The 21,432-nt window shown below is 37.5% G+C and overlaps 1 protein-coding gene across 5 annotated transcripts in view; it reads left to right on the forward strand.

The window, feature by feature from the left end:
- Positions 1–21,432, forward strand: part of INPP4B (inositol polyphosphate-4-phosphatase type II B) — an 880,599-nt gene that overhangs the window by 656,704 nt on the left and 202,463 nt on the right. For 4 of the 5 annotated variants that reach the window (XM_082610957.1, XM_082610958.1, XM_082610956.1 and 1 more), the window contains 2 exons: positions 10,805–10,916; positions 20,214–20,286. In XM_082610957.1, coding sequence (XP_082467083.1) covers positions 10,805–10,916; positions 20,214–20,286 — 185 coding nt within the window. The remainder of the gene's footprint in view (positions 1–10,804; positions 10,917–20,213; positions 20,287–21,432) is intronic. The other variant, XM_082610959.1, reaches the window with a different exon arrangement.

Genomic DNA, 21,432 nt, shown 5'->3' on the forward strand with positions numbered 1-21,432 from the left:
GTATCCTCACCAGACATTGTAAAATATAGTGTGACATCTCATAATGCTTTTAACTTTCATTTCCCTAATGGATAGTGATGTTGAACAATTTTCCATGGTCTCTTTGTTATCTGCATAGCCTCTCCTGAGACACATCTCTTCGACTTTGCCCTTTTATTTATTATGTTCTTCATTTTCTTGCTGTTGAGTTTTGAGGGCCCTTTATGTATTTGGGATGCAAGTTCTTTGTCAGAAACATGATTTGTAAATTTTTTCTTCCAGTCAGTAGCCTGTCTTTTCACTCGTTGTGTCTTTAACAAAGCAAAAGTTGTCAATTTTGATGAACTTCAATTTATCAATTTTTTTTCTTCTTCAGATCATGCTTTTGGTATCATATTTAAGAACGATTTGACGAAGCCCAGTTCATGAAGACTTTTCTCCTATGGTTTCCTTTAAAATTTTGATATTTTTATGTTTTACATTTAGGTCTATGAAACACTTTAACTTTTGTTTCAGTTGTGAAGTTTAAGTAAAATTTCATTTTTTCCCCAAATGGATGTCTAATTTTTCCAGTACCATTTGTTGAAAGGACTACTCTTTTTCCATTTCATTGACTGTAACTTTGTCAGAAGCAGTTGGCCATATTGTCTCTGTATTCTGTTTCATTTAACAATATATCTATCCTTTTGTCAATACCACAGTTTTGATTACTATAGATTTACAGCAAGTCTTAAAAATCAGTAGATGCAATTTCTCCATTCTTGTTCTTCTTTCCGAAAAGTACTTGGGCCGTTCTGTTTACTCTGCCTTTCTTTATAACTTTTTGAATCAACTTGTCATTATCTACAAAAAATCTTGCTGGGATTTTAATTGGTATTGCCTTAAATCTGTAGATCAATTTAGGAAAAATCGACATCTTTATAAACTTGAGGCTTCCAGTATATGAATACAGTATGTCTCACCATTTATTTAGACCTTTTTTGATTTCTTCCATCAACACTTATAGTTTTCAGCATATAGATCTTGTACATTTTTGTTAGATCTACACCTAAGTACTTTGTTTTGGGCTTACTATAAATGATAAATATATTTTTTAAAAATTTCAGTTTCTAATTGCTACATATTTGTATGCTGACCATGTGTCTTGTGAAACTTTGTAGTTTCAATATCACTTCTGTTTTCAAAACTTTTGTAGTGTTATTCGTATCTGTCCTTAGAGTTTGTCACCCAGGTGACAGTCTGGGACCTGGGGGATGGTGTAGTCCATAGATTATTTCTCAGAGTATCTGATATGTGGTTTAGATCCATGCATGCACAGCTTGAGGTAAGCCCAGAGTCCATGAACGACATTACGAAGTCACTTCCTGAGCTCCTTCCTTATTACACTCTCTCTGGCATATTCCCATTTCCTGTGGCTTCCCTGGAAGGAAAAGATCAAAAGACCCTTCATTCAGAAAGCTGGGGTTTGATTTTCCCTTCTCTGCCATGCAACTGCACCCTCTTCTGGGGCCAAGAGGTAGGAGAAGAGAGAGAGAAAAAGAGAGAGAAAACGTAAAGGGCATGCATCCCACGCCCTTGGGATCACAGCTCCAATCAGAGAGGAAACTTTCCCTTCCTCATAATTTTAGGCTCCTGCACTTCCTCCGAGCTGTCACTTTTGTTGCTGCCACCGCTGGATTGCTTGGGGGCTGAGACACAAGAGAATGGAAAAAATAAAAGTGATTTCATCATTCTTCTGAGTATTAGGAGGCCTCTTTTCTGTTCTTTGAGCCAGAACCAGAGAGTTTCTCCTGGTTTCTCTTTGTTTACACCTTGACCATCTCTGGGCTTGGGGCTGTTTTGAGTCTAGATCATGAGATACGAGAGGAGAAAAAATGGTAAACTAATTGCTGGTTCAGTGACATTTAAAATTCTAATCTTCTTCCCCAGTATGCCCAGCAGTGTTTACTCTGAGTCCTCAAATAGTTGCTCTGTGCCTTCTGTCCAGGTTTTATAGCTTCATCCAGTGGGTGCAAGAGGGTAGAGTAAGCTTCCTCTATCTTACTTGCAGCATCTTATCTACCAAAGGGCAGATGATGGTGACCTGTTAACTTGAATGTAATTTTGGTTGCCTGTGAATCCAAGGACATTTACAAGATGCCAAGATGTTTTCTCACCTTGCTGTTGAGGTGTATCTTACATGTAAAGAGATGGATATTTCTTACATTTCAAGAGATAGTTTAACTGTTTAAGGCACTGGAAATGTCATCTAGCCGTGTGCCCAAGAAGAGGAGGGGGACTAAGATTTGCAGTCTTTGCCCTATTTTAAATGTCTATTGCCCACCCCCCCACCTCGACCTGCCAAATTCGATACGGGTGGCCATGTAACTGAGCTCTGGCCACTGGATTGTAAAGAGAGGAAAGAACACCGGTTCTGGGTCTGTCCAATAAGAGTTCCTCCATGCTTTTATCCCCTTCTGCTGTTTGGAGACCTTAGATGCCACAAGGTGAATCTGGCAGAGCCTTCATCAGCCTGGTTCCTCAGATCACTGAATAGATGACCTACATTTGTAACCATAGTTAATTTTAAAGTTGCTAAGAAAGTAGATCTTAAAAGTTATCATCACAAGAAAAAAATTTTTTGTCACTGTGTACGGTGATAGATGTTAACTAGACTTACTGTGATGATCATTTCATAATATACACAAATATAGAACCACTGTGCTGTATACCCAAAACTAATATACTGCTATATGGCAATTATACTTCAGTAAAAATGTACATTTGAATAACAAATAAAGAGATAGTTTATATTTTACATTAAGCATTGAATCGTTTCCAAATACAACTCACTACATATATATATATATGTGTGTGTGTATATATATATATATATATATATATATATATATATATATATATATATATATATACATATATATATGTATATTTAATAGAGTCATGAGGAGGGAAAGATTTCTTTAGCTTATTTGTATTGAGGCAGTTGCTCATATTTGGATAGTACTGTTTTTAGCAGTAAAGAGGAATCTACAAGCCAATTAGTCTGAAAAACTGGTAGTCAACGTATCTATGATGTGCTCTTGGAACTTTGTGTCCCGGATGGTATAACAGTTGTACTCATTACCATACACAAAAACATTTTTTTTTCTTGCCACGCTTGCAGGATCTTAGTTCCCTGAGCAGGGATTGAACCCGGCGGCGGCAGTGACAGTGCTAACCACTGGACTGCCAGGCAGTTCCCACAAAAGCATTTTTATATTTAAACTTTAAGATCGATTAATTTTGGACACATAAATCTTACGAGATAAGTAGAATGGTTTACTACCTTCATATTTTATAGCTCGTAAATCTTAATAGAGGCTGAATTGCCCTCTCATGATCACCTAGTTGTTTACTATGAAGAGCCAACACCATAACCAAGGACTTTTGTCACTCAAAGTTCACTGTGCTTTCCACTAAACCATGCTCCATTATTTACTGGTGTGTGATGACATGGATCTGTTTGAACCCAAAATACTGAGCTATCCATAACCCCGGACAAGTCTTAAAAGACAGTCTACACTTCAAACTCTCTTGGTAGGCATTAGGCAATGTCTAAGGAATTTTGACAGAGAAAATAAAATACAATAGTGATAGCAGGTCTTAACAAGAAAATCTGACATGGATGGGATGGAAGAGAAAGATTCTGGAAGATGGGAAGTAGGTTCTTCAAGTGTAATGAAAGAAAGTTGGTGAAACTCATTGGGATGTTACCATTGGGAAGGGACACATGTAAGGGACATTATACAGGAAGAATCAGTAGTGCTTGATGACTTATTGGATGGTAGGGACAAGGCACTGGTAGAGATGGAATATTCTGTGGTTCTGGTCTTTGGAGAATGATATGCTACTGATGTGAGCTGGGGTTTGGGAAAAGGACGAGCTAGGTTTCAATTTGATCGAATGTACAATTATATCAGGATGAAAGGAATTTGGAGTTCTGGAATAGAATATCAGGTCAGAGTAGGAAATATAGGTTTGTGGTAGATCCTCAAAGATGGGACAATTGAATCCCATAATAATGGGTAAAATTTCTGAAGACAAGTTTATAATGAGAAAAGAGGAGAAAACAAAGGACTAAAGCTTCGAGTGTGTAAGCTATAATATTAAGAACCACTGAAAAGTGTTTTTTGAATATTAGTTTGAAAGTATCCTATGGCTTCTGAAATTTGGGAAGTTCAGCCAGAATAGAGGTGTGTTCAGGCATACATACTTAAGTAGAACTCTCACTTCTCTGAGGCCAAAGTAAATCTAGCACTGCCAGGTAAATGTATTCACTAGAAAGAGTCAGAATGCACTTAATTAGTTAGTTAGTGGCACTTGTTTACTTACAGCCTTTGCTTATATTTCTGTCCAGGTGAGATTTTCATTTCCCAGTTACATGTCTGGATGGGTTAAATGCCAGGCATGTCTCCCACATGATGATTCCAGTGCTTAGCCCCAAGACTACTTTATATTCACAAAGCCTGACAGTGCTAATGACGATTTTCTCCTGGATGTTTACAGAGTCATTTGTATCTCTGTGGCATTTCCAAAATAGAGGAGGTATTTACATGTTGCTCTTTACCCTTTCCATAGGATTATTTTTTTCTTTTTGCTCTACTAAGGATGGTAAAGTAGGTGGTGAAGAACTTTAGAGGAAAAGTGTCATTAAATTGTCTTTTGTGGGCTTCCCTGGTGGCACAGTGGTTGAGAGTCCGCCTGCCAATGCAGGGGACGCGGGTTCGTGCCCCTGTCCGGGAAGATCCCACATGCCACGGAGCGTCTGGGCCCGTGAGCCATGGCTGCTGAGCCTGCACGTCCGGAGCCTGTGCTCCGCAACGGGAGAGGCCACAACAGTGAGAGGCCCGCATACCGCAAAAAAAAAAAAAAAATTGTCTTTTGTTAGAAGACTGTTTCACATCCCTTTTCCTTCAGTCTTCTAAAATGTTTGTATGTTTTAGCATGTGAAATTGAATATTTCATTAGGAAGCGTTAGGAGAGTTATTTAATTTTATTTATTTATTTATTTTAAGATTTTTTTTTTATGTGGACCATTTTTAAAGTCTTTATTGAATTTGTTACAGTATTGTTCCTGTTTTATGTTTTTGCTGTTTTGGCCACAAGGCATGTAGAATCTTAGCTCCCTGACCAGGGATCGAACCTCATCCCCTGCATTGGAAGGCGAAGTCTTAACTACTGGCTCACCAGGGAAGTCCCAGGGGAGTTATTTTAAAGGAAGATTTTAAAGAAACTTAATCACTAATGTATTATGCATGCTGAAAAACTAAGTGATAAGGAAGTGTAGATTTGCGTTGCTGAAATTTTCCCTTTCTCTGCCTTCCATCTTGTTGGTATGGTTAAATATTTAAGTGTATCTGCTGAGGGAAATAGGAACTTGATGTTGTGATTGAAATAATGTGGCTGCCATGAACTATTTATCTTTTACTTCTCTTATAGCTCTCTGCATTAAGCAGTGGTAATGACCTGGCAAGAGAGTGAAATGACATAGTTTTTTTTTTCTTCTTCCTATAGATTGAGATAGTTATTTATTACTGCAGCCTGTTCTTACTGCCATATAAATTGCTAGGAAAGTGTACGAAGACCTCTTTTGTTTCTTAGCTCAGTCAAATTTGTATCCTTGTGAAAGTGCCAAGATGCAGTGCCATAATGGCAGTAAAATATATACGTATACAGTGGATACTATAAGGAAAACTAGCCCTTGTATTTGACTGTAAGTGTTAAAGTTACTTTCTAGGTTTGGCATGCATTTTGTTTGCTTCATTTGTTTTGGGGAAGGGTTGGGGGGGGAAGGTGAGGAGTGAGGAGAAGAGGCTAGGATGTGCCCAAGATTTTCCCCAAGGCTGTATTAGCCCATGATAGCCTATGATGCCTATGATGAGATCACCTGATGGATTCCAACCTTGTCAGAGCACGAAGCTTGAGTGCTAATATGATAACTGTCAAAGACCAACTCTTTGTTTTGCAGTAACAGAAACTGAAATCCAGGGAACTGAAGCAATATGTTGTTGGTCACATAGCTAGTGAGCAGGTGAGCTGGATGGAGTATTGGTTTTTTGATTCCTAGCCTAGAAGTCTCTTCAATATATCTCCCATGCAGAGAGGATGAATTCCTATTAGATAAAAGTTAGTCGAATTTTGGTGATGAATAATGGTTAAGCAATTAGTGGTAGCCTCCTGAGCTTGATGGGTGATTAATTGAAAGCATCATTAATCACTTAAGAATGATTTTTTTCTAAATTTTTTTTGAAATCACCTTTGAAACAGCCTTTGGAAACATGAAATAGGTATTTCAGTTGTGACTGTCCTGATTGAAGAGAAGTGTTGAATATCCAGGCTCTGTGGGTTGTAAATTATTACAGAATAAATAGGAAATGGCTTCTACATTTCACATTGCAGTTCACTGACAGGATGACCCATGATTTTGCATGTCTTGTGTTTAGTTCTTTTTTTTTTTTTTTTTTTTTTGCTGTACGCGGGCCTCTCACTGCTGTGGCCTCTCCCGTTGCGGAGCACAGGCTCCGGACACACAGGCTCCGCGGCCATGGCTCGCGGGCCCAGCCGCTCTGCGGCATGTGGGATCTTCCGGGATCGGGGCACGAACCCGTGTCCCCTGCATCGGCAGGCGGACTCTCAACCACTGCCCCACCAGGGAAGCCCATTGTGTTTAGTTCTTAAGTTTATAACCTGAATTCCCCATTCTGTCTCCCACAAATCTCAGGGGAAGAAGCATGATTTAGGGTACTCAGAGATTCGTATCCAAAATGTTTTGTGAAAAAAAAAAAAAAAGGTTTTAGAATCTCTCTAGTGTCCCTATATCTAATGTGACACAGAGACACAGTGAGCAAATGCTTTTGGAAAGGATGGCACTGATAGACTTGCTCAACGTAGGGTTCCCATGAACGTTCAATTTGTAAAAAACAAACACAATATCTGTGAAGCTCCAAAAAAGCAAAGCAGAATAAAATAAAGCACAATAAAACAAGATATGCTTGTATTTAAAAAGCAGCCAGAAGCTTTTTTAAAGGGAATAAATAAAGCTATAGTTCGGAAGCTTACTCCCATACTCCCATGGTGCATTGCTTCTTCATCTACCTTTGGCACTTTGAAAGGTTCACTTTGTATTGTAACTGGTTATAAACTTGTGTTCTTTGCACTTCTAGGAATGTAAGCTTTATAACATCATCTCTCATTACTAAGTCTTTGTACCTCTAATGAGCACTTAATCACCCTTGAAATGCATGTGTCCTGAAATCCTATAATCTTTTACTATAGCCTTAGGTGCCCATTGTAGTAAAATTTCTAAAGAGAATTGAATGAAATATAATACATTAATGACAACAGCAATTCTGTTGATACTGCTACTACTACTACTACTACTGGGATGAAGCGGGGGTAGGAAGAAGCACTTATTTTGTGTAAGTCATTGTGCTGAGAACTTTACATAAATTGTGTCACAATGTAATCCTTACCACAAAATTATCATCTCCATTTTACAAAGTTTCACATGGTTAAGTTCCTTGTCCAAGGTCATGAAGCTAGCAGATAACTCAAACTCCTGAGTTCACACTTTTAACTGTTATTGCATGTCTTGGTTTATTACCCAGTCCTGGGAGAGGGTGTGAGAAATCTATCCTCTCATTCAAATCATTATGACATTATTTAGTTTAGTCAATGGAAAAATTTGAAACATTATACCTAAGCTTTGTATACCTAGAAATTAAGCTCAGTTTGCTCCAGCAAGAATTTTAAACAATGCCTACGAGAAGAAAAAGGTGTCTTTAATTGTTATTGAGTATCAGTTGGGGGAAAAAGAAGTCTGCAAATTTCTAGAAAAACCTGTGAGTAGAACCAGGGCTTTTATTAAAATATCTATTTCACTATCGGGTACTAAAGAATTGTACAGAGATATGTCAAATCATGATTTATGACAAGTTATCATGTCATTTTCAAGTAGGAAAATGGTATAATTAATTATTAAAGTCATCCCAGAATTGAAGCTAATGTAGTTTTTTACAAAATCATAGATTTTACTGTCATCTGTATACACATCTTTGTAATGAATGCTTAAGTTTTCTGTTAATTTAAAATAATTGAGTCAATATTATGATTTACACTGACTTAAAAATCACCAAGAAGCATTTTATTTTATATTTTAGTAAGAACCTTAATACACTATTTAAGTAAACCACTTGTATTTTTCTATGTACATAATCTTTATTTTATTACATTATGACATTAGCTATGTATATGTCACCAGAGTTTTTCTATTTCGGTTTTCTTAAAAGCATAATTCAAAAGATGTGTTTAAATTTGTACTTTATATATTTTGAGAAAAATCTTCCTTTGATCTGGTAACAATTGGGTTTCCTTTTCGCCTAACTTATTGTTTTAATTAACATTTTAGTAAACTACTTATACTAATTTTCCTATTCCTGTTTTCTGACACCTCCAGTAATAAAATAGTGACATTTTGAAGGAATTGGTTGAAAGACACCGTTTGTATTCAGATTAAAGTTAAACACAAATTTAAAAAATGAAGCAACTGACAAAGGATTAATCTCCAAAATTTACAAGCAGCTCATGCAGCTCAATATCAAAAAAACAAATAACCCAATCCAAAAATGGGCAGAAGACCTAAATAGACATTGCTCCAAAGAAGATATACAGATTGCCAACAAAAGCATGAAAGAATACTCAATATCACTAATCATTAGAGAAATGAAAATCAAAACTACAGTGAGGTATCACCCCATACCAATAAGAATGGCCAACACCAAAAAATCTACAAACAATACATGTTGGAGAGGGTGTGGAGAAAAGGGAATCCTCTCGCACTGTTGGTGGGAATGTAAATTGATACAGCCACTTTGGAGAACAGTATGGAGTTTCCTTAAAAAACTAAAAATAGAACTACCATACGACCTAGCAATTCCACTACTGGGCATATACTCTGAGAAAACCATAATTCAAAAAGAGTCATGTATCACAATGTTCATTGCAGCACTATTTACAATAACCAGGACACGGAAGCAACCTAAGTGTCCATCGACAGATGAATGGATAAAGAAGATGTGGCACATATATACAATGGAATGTTACTCAGCCATAAAAAGAAACAAAATTGAGTTATTTGTAGTGAGGTGGATGGACCTACAGTCTGTCATACAGAGTGAAGTAAGTCAGAAAGAGAAAAACAAATACCGTATGCTAACACATATATATGGAATCAAAAAAAAATTGTTATAAAGAACTTAGGGGCAGGACAGGAATAAAGATGCAGACGTGGAGAATGGACTTGAGGACACGGGGAGGAGGAAGGGTAAGCTGGGACGAAGTGAGAGAGTGGCATGGACTTATATATACTACCAAATGTAAAATAGATAGCTAGTGGGAAGCAGCTGCATAACACAGGGAGATCAGCTCAGTGCTTTGTGACCACCTAGAGGGGTGGGATAGGGAGGGTGGGAGGGAGGGAGATGCAAGAGGGAGGGGATATGGGGAGATATATATATATATATATATATATATATATATATATTGCTGATTCACTTTGTTATACAGCAGAAACTAACACACCATTGTAAAGCAATTATACTCCAATAAAGATGTTAAAAAAAAAAAAAAGTTGGGGAAGGGCCAGTGGATGGGTGAAACAAGAAAGGCAGAATGCTGGAAGTTTTTGAAGGTGGGTGGTGTTGGGTATGTGGAGATTCACTGTACTCACCTCTACTTTGATGTGTGTTTGGAAATTTCCATAATAAAAAGATTTGTTTTCAAAAAGAAAATAAATGACTAAATAAAGAAAATGAAGTGTCGCTTGGTCAATTAGGCTTAGATATAGGTTACAGGAACACCCCATACCAATGGGTGACTTGCTACCTATCTTAAAAAAAGGTGCAAGGGAAGAATATCATTATGTATTACAGTGTTCCCATGACATGATGCCAACATTTATTCTGTATATTCTCTTGCCCAGAAAAGAAAATTTGAGAATCTTAAAGAATGGTGGTTTTTAATTTTATTTTGGGTTTTCATTATTATTGTCAGCCATAAAATTTGTATGTTGATGACAGTGATGATGAAAATCTTAATAATAAAATTTTCATCATCATTAAGTTTTTCAATGACCAACAGACTTAAAGAAGATAAAAACCTGGGTTTCTGGCTTTGCCAGTTTGTTTCCATGGATGAGACTTTCTATCTTCATGAATCTCAGTTTCTTTATCTGAAAAAGTAAGGGGTCATCCTAAATGATCTCAGTGGTTAATTTCTGTCTTCATGTACTGTGATTTTCTGATGTTTGCTGGGAGAGAATCTTCTTTACCTGGTCTCTGAGAAAGAAAAATGAAAAGGCACAAAATCGGATGTTATAGCTGATGGCTGGGTCATAGAGGAATATAGGGTTATTTGTACTCTCTTCTGTTTTATTCAGCTGTAGTTTCTGTAATAGATGAGCACAATATCCCATGTGATTGGTATAGAGGAGCCATGGCTGATGCCGTTGTAGGGACATGGGGTTACCAAACAGGGCATGGATCCATGATCTTGGTGGCTACTCCTGAGAGCCGTGAGATGGTTTAACCTTCATGAGGTAGCTTCGTGCGCTTACCACACCAATTCGTGATTCTAGTGACAGGATTCAATGTATTTTAAGCAGATTTGTTTATTACAACCAATGCAGGTAAAGAGCGGTGTTAGTGGTTTTCAGAAACAAACATGTTTGGACATACTTTCAGGGAAGAGACTATTCTTACCTTTCCGCTTCCTTTATTTTTGATTGCAGAACTTCAGATGGTGGCAAGGTTGTTGGCACCATACAAGTCAGTGTCGTGAAGATGGGGGAGATTGAGGATGGGGAAGCCGACCACATCACGACAGATGTGCAGGGACAAAAGGTAGGGTCCCAGTCAGCTCACTGCACAGATTAAATTAGAAACGATCAGCTTTGCCAGCTGCCTGGATCGCCACTACCTCTGTGTGTTATGAAATCTCATTATTCCAAAGCTAAATGAGAAATCAGCTTTGGAATGGGAGTACTGTAAGTGTGTCTCATCCTTGTAACCCGACAGCCTATTTGCACGGAACTGTGCAAAGCCATGCACCATTCAAAACACCATTCTCTTCGTAGCTGGCTCCCATGTGGACACAGCCTCTTCTGTTCAAAAAAAAGTATTGATCACTGTTGCAACCTGCCGTAATTAACCCTATGTGAGATGCACAGAAGATTCTGGAAGGCCTATTGCCAAAAGTAACCACTTCTCCGCTCTCGAAATTCTCTTTGGAAAGAGATGCAGTTTGAATTTGGATTTCGTTTTTATGTGAAGGAGGACAGATTTAACAACTTTGTGCCTTATGAAATTGCAGAGAGAGAAGCAGGAAGTAGTAAACGGTGGAGGGAGAGCTCTGCTTGAGGAGCGATGCCAATTGGAAGCGAAGCAGCTTCCTTGAAGGCCAGGATAAAAACTCCAATATTATCAATATCTAGGACTTTTACTTGTTTTCTACTTTCTTTTCTTTAAGAGAGAGACTTGATATAAGCATTAGTCTAAAGTTCTGTCTTAGGAATGTGATTGCCTGTTTTACTGAGACGCAGGGGACAGATTTACGAACTGCTAATAGTTTTTTTTTTTTTCCCCAGGGAAATGAATATGTTTGTTTACTAGAATGCCTACCTTTTCATAAATGAGCATTTTTTTAATGACAAGGTCTATTATGGCCTATTTTCTGGCTTAGTGTTTCTTATCTGGGAGCATATTTTAATTTCTGGTACATCTACATGGGAGATGGTGCAGTGCTTATCTAACACTTAACAAATCATTAACTTTACCAAAAAAATAAAATAAAATCTAAACTGCCTTTCAAAAAATAATTGTTCCTGCCCAGTATAGGCTAGGGTCTTACCGCTTCCCCAAGCCTCAATCTTCTCTGTTCCCTACTATCCCTCAGAATAAAATCCAGGTCATGAACACATTCCAGTGAGGTGGGGAGGGTGTGGGAGATGGGGACAGAATGAACTAAGCACACGCGCTAGGAGACCAGGAGCTAAAACACTTCCCATCTCAAAGCAGGCCTGCTTTCCCTGTTCCCAATCTATTACCAGCCACCTCTCTATTTTTCTCAAAGCTGGCTCACCCCCTTGACTCCTTTACAACGTTGCTATTATGGGGTAGCACAAATTGAATCATATTCTTTTCATAAATGGAGAACTTGACACCCAGGAATATGCCCCACCAAAGTCGTACATAATGTTTCTGACTTAGTAATGTGAACTTAAAAATAAAGACTTAACTGAGCTGTTCTAGAAATAGGAAGTGGTAGTGTCAGCAAGTACTTTGTAGGAGTCATAAGTGTACTAAAATGGTAAACCCATCAAGCAGTGTTGGTTTTAGCTCTGTCCTATCTGGATTCTTAGTAAACCTTGACCTTTTGTGAGGTGTTTTATAGAGTTACTATAAACCCTACTGGCAATCCCTGGAATAGTCATGAAGGACATGTAATAAGGTCCACTATGCATGATATTTCAAAGAGTTATGTGGAAATAGCTCTATCCTGATGTTTTTCAAAGTGTGGTCGGAATCATCAGAGGTGTTTGTTAGAAATTCAAATGTGGGGACCCTTTTGCAGATCTGCTAAATCAGACTCTCCATGAAGTGTATTAACACAATCTGTTACTAATAGTGATTTAAGTCCTGAAGTTAGTCAATGGCTGAAATATATGAAAAGACAAAGTAACTGAAATGGGGGTTATCCCTAAAACAACATCCCTCTCACTGGTTTGTGTGAATGGGGGAGAAAGAAATGGAACTACTCTTAAAACCATAGTCATGTATTGAGTGACACATGCTATCTCTCATTTATAAGGAGCAGCTAAAAGATTCATACCTATGTTTATCAGCTTGGGCTGTCATAATAAAATACCATAGACTTAAACAATGGAAATTTATTTTCTCACAGTTCTGAAAGGCTACAAAGTCCCAGATCATGGTGTCAGATGATTCAGTTCCTGGTGAATGCTCTCTTTCTGGCTTCCAGATTTCTTGCTGTGTCCTCACAAGGCTTTTCCTTGGCACAGATGCACAGAGAGAGAGTGAACTCTGGTGTCTTCTCCTCTTCTTGTAGAAAGAAAAATTCACAAAAGGCCTACGAACACCGTCCTTTTACAAAGCTAACCTATTATGTGAAATATCACATTAGGTATACCAAACTTTTTTTTTTTGTAATTTTGGGGTCCTCTTTGACTCCTTTCTTCCTCTCATACCTACAGTCAGTATGTCAGCAAATCCTGTTGATTTTGACTTCTGAATAAATCTAGAACCCGGCAACTCGTGAGCCCTTCACTGTAACCAACATTGTCTATCACGTAGATTTTTGCAGTCGTCTCTTAAACGTCCCACTGACTCCCTCCATCCTCCTTCCCTGCCCTCCCCCACCGCCATCATAGTCCGTTATCAGCACAGCACTTAGTAAACTGTAATGTGGAAGTTGTCATTCCTCCAATGGCCTCTCATCTTCCTGAAAGTATAAACCCAAATTCTCACGTAAAGTCCTCTAAGTGTTGGCCCCTTCATGTCCTTCACCTCCTCCTCTACTCCTCCTTTTTATTCATTTCAGTCCAGTCACATTATCTTCTTTGCTGCTCCTGGAACAGTCCAGGTATATTTCCAAACTGGGTCCTTAAACTTTGTTATTCAATCTACCCGTGAAGCATTTTTCTCAGTAACTGTGCTTCACTCCTTCACTTCTTCTGATCTTTATACAAAATCACTTTCTCACCAAAGGCTTCTCTGCCACCATATCTAAAACTGCAACGCCTACCCCAAACTCTTTCTCTCTTCTCTGCATGATTTTTGTCCTTGGTACTTATCACTGTCCAACTTTATATATCTTTTTAGTTTATCTCATATATTGTTTATTTCCCTCATTAGAATTAAACTTCCTGAGGGCAAGATATTTGTCTATTTTGTCCTCTCTTTTACCCTCAGCTCCCAGAACAGAGCCTGACGTGCAAAAAATGAATGAGTGAATAAATGAAGTCAATTTTACTTGGAAGAAATTAAATCCAAAATTGTCTCCTAGAAGCGTATGTATAGCGCTGTACAAACTGACCGGTCAATAAATAAAGCATATAATAAGGATGTAGTGAAGAGTGTAGGATTATGAAGGAAAGAGGAAGAAATTAAATTTTAAAAAGCCTTTGAAATAAGTAGTCAAGAAAAAATGCTACTGAGGAAAGGAGAACCAGGCAACAAAATCATCAAGTCAGGTGACAGATGAGAAAACTCATGTAAGTGAAAGCCAACAGGATCAACTGAGAGAGCCCAGTTCACCACTTTGCCTCCCCAGAGATGCCTGGGCTTCTTGTTAGGGCAGGAGGGTTAACAGTCCTCTGGTGAGGCTGGTTAAACCCAGCTCCTACCTTGTCTTCCCCTTTTGTTTAATGTCTATATTATATTTGAACGTTGCAGAGTACTAATGATCAAAGTGGTAGTGATTTCTTCAAAAAGAAGGAAAATGCCTTACTTATTTATGACCATGGTAAAAATGGTATAAGTGGAGTGATAATGTCTCCCTTTGACTATGAACCTAACCCAGCTAGTCTTTTGATGACCCGCTGCCCTTAGGTTATTTTGACCTTATACTTTGAAGAGGTGTTTTAAGTGGACTTTCATCAGACTTAATTAGGGAGAAACTAGAGTCCTTGTGTAGCTAAGGACCAGTCTCAAAAGGTTTCCTCCCTTTATCTACTCTAAATATAAAAGTTGAAAATTATATAACAGGCCCTACTTATCTTTATAGAATATTAAAAGGCATATACTATTCATCATTCATTCATCAAACAATACTACCTTCTATGTTCTAGGCATTGGACTAGTTTCTGCGTATTCAGCAATGAACCAAATAGACACGGATGCCACCTTCTGGGGAAGTAACAGTAAAAAAGTAATACACTGTTGATCAGATGGTGCTGTGTTCTATAGGAAAAATAAGACAGAGTGCAAGGACTAGGGAGTGCTGGGCTGTGGCCTTTTTAAACTGGATGGTCAAGGATAGTTTCACTGGTAATGTGATATTTGAGCTGAAACGTGCAAGAAAGAAGGGAACAAGACGTAGATATCTGAAAGGAATAGGAATTGTAGACAGAGTGAATAGCAAGAGCAAAGGTCTTGAGGAGACCAGATACTTGTGGTGTTGAAGGAGCAGCAAGGAGGCCAGTGTGGTTGGAACTGAGGGGTCAAGGAGCAGAGTGGTAGGAGTTGAGGACAGAGGTTCACGGGGCAGGGAAGACCGACCCCCATGAAGGTGTTAGACTCTGGGCTATGTGTAAAGACAGTTGAGGAGCTGTGAGTATAGGTATGAAATCTGATTCACGTTTAAGAGGACTGTTCTGGCTGCTGTGTTGACTAGGGCCTGAAAGGAGGCAAGGACAGAAGAATGGAGTCTGATTATTGTGAAGATTCAGGGGAGAAGTGCAGATTAGCTGGATCAGGGTGTGACTGACGGAGAAAGTGAGACGTGGCCAGACGCCAGGGGGAAAGGCTAGCAAAAAATAGAATTACCATTTTCTCAGAAACAAATGGACATTTCTCCAAAGTAGACATACAGATGGCCCACAAACACATGAAAAGATATTCAATCACTAACCATTAGAGAAATGCAAATCAAAACTACAATGAGGTATCACCTCACACCTGTCAGAATGGCCATCATAAAAAAATCTACAAACAATAAATGCTGGAGAAGGTGTGGAGAAAAGGGAACCCTCTTGCACTGTTGGTGGGAATGTAAATTGATACAGCCACTAGGCAGAACAGTATGGAGGTTCCTTGAAAAACTAAAAATAGAACTACCATATGACCCAGCAATCCCATTACTGGGCATATACCCTGAGAAAACCATAATTCAAAAAGAGTCATGTACCACAATGTTCATAGCAGTTCTATTTAAAATAACCAAAACTTGGAAGCAACCTAAGTGTCCTTTGACAGATGAATGGATAAAGAAGATGTGGCACATATATACAATGGAATCTTACTCAGCCATAAAAAGAAACGAAATTGAGTTATTTGTAATGAGCTGGATGGACCTAGAGTCTGTCATACAGAGTGAAGTAAGTCAGAAAGAGAAAAACAAATACCATATGCTAACGGATGTATATGGAATCTAAAAAAACGATACTGATGAACCTAGTGGCAGGGCAGGAATAAAGATGCAGACATAGAGGATGGACTTGAGGACACAGAAGGGGAAAGGGAAGCTGGGATGAAGTGATAGAGTAGCATCAACATATATACACTACCAAATGTAAAATAGATAGCTAGTGGGAAGCAGCCACATAGCACAGGGATATCATCAGCTCTATACTTTTTGACCACCTGGAAGTATGGGATAAGGACGGTGGGAGGGAGGCTCAAGAGGGAGGGGATATGGGGATATATGTATACATATAGCTGATTCACTTTGTTGTGCAGCAGAAACTAACACAACATTGTAAAGCAATTATACTCCAATGAAGATGTATATATATATATATATATATATATATATGACAACACTGAGAGTAGCAGTTGGAGGAAGACAGGAGATTTTGAGATGTTACATTTGACATTCCTCTTAGACATCCAAGTATGGATATATCTAAGCAGTTGGAGCTTCAAATCAGAATTCAGGTGAGATGTCCAAGCTAGAATTATGTATTTGTGAGTCATCAAATGATATTTGGATGGTATTTAAACCATGAGACTGAATGAGATCACAAAAGCATAGCAATTCTCATATTTTACACTCTTCAAATTTATATTTATGTGGATTTTATCTATTGATATTTACTGTATTAGAGATTTTGCTTATTTGGATTATATCTGTAGACATTTATCATATTAGAAACTCAAACAAGAAATGTTTAAAACAGAAGAGTACATAAGCACACATACCATTAACTGTCAAATGATTGTGTCATATAGCTTCTAGAAAATTCTACCACATGCTTGTAAGAGAGAGGGAAACAGACAGGAATTCACTGGCAGTCCAGTGGTTAGGACTCTACGCTTTCACTTCCAAGGACCTGGGTTCAATCCCTGGTCGAGGACCTAAGATCCCCCAAGCCACGCGCCCCCCCCCAAAGAAAAAGAGAAGGAAACAGACAAATAATATTTTAGTATTAATATGAAAATAATGTTGTCTTCACCCTGTGCTAGATGCTACAAAGGGTGCAAAGGCAAAAGTTATCAGGGACTTCCAGGAGACTCCAGACCAAACTTTGAAAAGTGTCATTGATGGAATAAATCAACAAATGTGGAAGTACTTGGCCATGAAGTGTTAGTCTTGATGGATTCATACAGATCTTTATGATTATTGTTCATACAGTATTGCTAATTTTCTAGCTCAGTGCATGGCAAATTGATATGTTAGCTGAGAGTCAAAATCATTTAGCTCCAAGAATTTTACATATCATATGTTTTGTCTACTTGGCCACACTTACCATCAAATGACACTTTTTAAACTATTAATCAACATCAATAGGCTTATGGCGCTACATCTGGTACAAAAAGCACGTGATGTTTGTTATTCCTGCTCAGAATCACAAATGTAAAGTTATTACATTGAGAGCGCACACCATGTAAGTGTGTAATGCTGCAAATATCCACCGTAATAATAGCAATGAACAGTAGAAATAGCTGAACCTTCTTAAGCGCAGATTCCACATCATTTCCATCTATGCATTCTCTGTAGCAACCAGCACAGTGCAAAAAGATTCCAAGGCCAATGTAAAAAAAAGTAAAAAAAATAAAATAAAAACGGCCTAAGGAAATAAGAAATAAGGTTCTTGGCTTTGAAAACTTTCAATCTAAATAAATAGAGACAGAAAAGGTACACTCAGGAAACAATTGAAGAAAATAATTGCTGAGTCCAAGTATGAAAATATTAATTAATTTAGTAAATATTTATTGGATATTTTCTGTTTATGTTCCGTGGATTTAAATCTTGAGAGCATTCTGAATAGTAGAGTTGTAAAATACAAATTAAGAATATTAGTTTAAAATTGTCCTAAATATCAGCCTTCCAGTGTGAATGGAAGATATGAATATATAAAAGTCAAATATCTGTATTCATTTGGTGGAATAAAACGGGCCTTTTATTAGGAAACAGAAAGTTATCTTTGATTTCAAAGAGGCAGGGTTGCCTCCATAAAGGGAAGCAGTTTCTCAGGGTAATAGCCTGATCTGTGTGAATTATGGACTTCTTCACTAAAAAGGTTTAGTCTAAACCATTCCTGTAAGTTATATTGTAGATGATGATCTTCTTTTGGAAAGGAAGATGACTTAGAGCTGTATACCAAGTTATATGTGCAAGGATGTCAGGGACAAAGCATGAAAGGATTTGAGGACCAGTCTGAGAATATTGGATTTGATTGGACAGTAAATAACCCTTACATACATTCTAGAACAGAACATCGATATGACGAACATAATGTTTACAAAAGATTACTTTAACAGCCCTATGTAGCCTGAAAGAAGTCGAGAAAACTTTGCAAATAAGAGAAATAAAGAATTTTAAGTCTGTCCAAGCATCCTTGCACATTGCTGTAGTGATTTGGGAAGTACATCTCCAAAATAGCTGTGGATTAAAAGAAGGGATCACCTCTGACTTTTGGTTGGTCAGGAAAATGATTTAGAGAACATAAAATTTTAAGAGTTGCTTGCAGTTATTCATTTTTTCAGTAAACTAGGGTCTCAATATAAGCACTAAAGAAAGCATGAAAGCACATTTTTCTCCATCAGGAAATTTCCTGAGTAATGTGATGAATGTTCTGATAGAGGAATGAGTAGTGGGCTTTAAGAATGCAGAAAGTAACATTTCAATCAATGTTTTAAGTCATTTGTCTTCCTTCTCAAAATGCTTCAGGGACATAATACATTCTATCATGAACAGTGACCTCGGTGGTGGTGAATCTCAAGGAGGGGGGCACTCCCCAGAGGAGGAACAGAGGTGGGTCATAGATAGTTAGAACAGTTGGGAAATAGCCCAGGCCATTCTGATACATCCTACTAGGGAGGGCAGTCTGAGCCCTTGGAGTCTCTTGACAACACCATGCTTGCTACAGAAGAATGGCTGTTTCCCTTAGAACTCTTCACCCAGAGAACTTTCTGGGGTTTTGTCTGTTTGCTTTGTTTTTGTTTGCATTTATTTGTTTATGTCTGATATATTTGCTCTAAAAATTTACTTTCCTCCTTCTCCCAGCCCTCCTTTTTCTTCTCTGGGGTCGGGCGGGGGGCGGTTGCTAGAGATAAAAGGAAAGTCATCTGAAGAAATAGTTACTGGTCTCTGTCTATGTGAATATAGGTTTCTTGTCAGCCTCTCTGGGGCCACAAAAGTTTTGCTTCCTCTGTTAGTTACAGTTTCATAGGAGGTTGAAGCAGAGTCCCATGCTTAGGGATGGCTTATCTGAGATAGTATCTCCCACCCATGGTTCACTCGTTAGGAACATGGCAATGTGCTCTCTGTGTCTCTCTTCTCTCCTCTGTCCAGAGAAGTGTTGGTTCTGTAACGGATCATGAGCTGAATCTATTTATCATGGATGAATAGATCTATGATCTCTGGATCCACTTATTTATAAATTGCTTATTCATAAATCAGACATCAGCTTATTTATAAAGTATCCTCATACTTTATGAGCAAGTGTTTGCATCGTTTTGCCAGAAACAAACATCTCTTTTTGCCTTATGAAATTAGATGCTGTAACATATTTTATTTTTTATTTAAAGTTGCCTTTACTTAAAAGCCAGAAGATAATTTGCTTTTTATTGATCGAAAATCAACCTAGGCAACAGAAATACAAAACCATTCAGCTTGTCATAGGTGATTTGCTATAGGAGGAACCTACCTCTAGCATGCGGATAATCCTTTTCCACAAAGAAAGTACAGACTTTGTTTCCTAAGTAGTCTTTAACTGGAACTGAAATGTAGTCTATAATTGTATCATATAATCATATTATATATAAATGTAAGTAAATAATCACAAGTTAAACAAGGTTCATTGTAAAGGTAAAGCTGAAAATAGTTTTACAAAAATGTTTGTTCAGAACTTTTTGAAACCGTGTTCATGGCCTCATGTTTTTCAAATAAAAAAAGAATCTCATTTCTTATTTGATCATTTTCAAATATGTTTTCTTTTTTCTTTTATTCCTTCTTAGTGTGCACTGGTATGTGAATGTACAGCCCCAGAAAGTGTGAGCAGAAAAGATAACCTACCGTTTTTGAACGCAGGTATGTACCTCCGTTTTGGAAACTTACACTCATTTCATATGAACATACATTTTATTTTTCTGTGAACTCCATACTGAATCTGAGCAGCATTCTTACAGAACCATTGTAGACACTTATTAAATATTGGTAATCATGGGAGTCAGCAGAGTGGTGTTAGACTTGACAAGTCTGTAAGAAAGATATATAATATATATAAATACATGTATATAGCTTGGCTATATGGCAAAACAAATTCCTTTTAGCTATTGGATTTTGTGTCATCTGAAATGAGATATTAGAAGAGGGAGTATTAGAAATGTCAAGCTCTTAATTAGTTTGAGTTTTAGTTTATTACTTTTAATGAAGTTGTTAAAACAGTATGTGTATGGATTCAGTAGGAAAAATTCATATACACATTTGTACATTCCTGAATGTGTGTGTACACATATATGTGTGTGTGTGTGTATAGTGTTACTTATAGTAATATATTTGAATTTCAACAAGGAACTAAACTATGTGATAAATGATGACTTTGAGACATCTGGTAAAATTACAAAATGTGTGATAATATGTATCTATAAATTATGGAACTGATTTTTGAATGATAACATAAATTATGTTACCAGTAGTGATAATAATGGCAAATAAGTGGCAGGAGAGGTGCCACTCATATGCCTTGCCTTACCTTGCTTTCTGATGTGTGCTATGAAGAAGGCAGTATTATTATCTCCATTTTACAGATGAGGAAATTGCTCAAGGTCACTACCTAGTGAATAGCAGGTCCAGAATTTAAATCCAGTTTTAATCCCAAAGACTTTGCTCTTAATTACCAGGTCATGCTATTACTAAAAAGCCATTAATTAAAAAGTTGGTGTAACAATAGAATAAACCTTAATATTTTTCTAGCCTTCTATGTTGTACATTTCAACAGTGACATGGATAGCATGATAATCAGATTAATGAGTGATACAAACTTCAAAGGCTTACTAATACATAACCCCTAAACTATTAGCAATTTTCCCCTGCAGGAAGCCACTAATAATCAGGGATGAAGAGAGACAGGCAACCTTTTGACTCAAAGAACTCAAAATAAAATATAGCAATAAAAAAACCATTAAATATACTTATTAGAATGAAGGATTAAACCAAAGAAGAACAGCTGCTTCT

Source organism: Mesoplodon mirus (assembly GCF_964341445.2).
Source record: "Mesoplodon mirus genome assembly, chromosome: 2".
NCBI classification, from domain to species: domain Eukaryota; kingdom Metazoa; phylum Chordata; class Mammalia; order Artiodactyla; family Ziphiidae; genus Mesoplodon; species Mesoplodon mirus.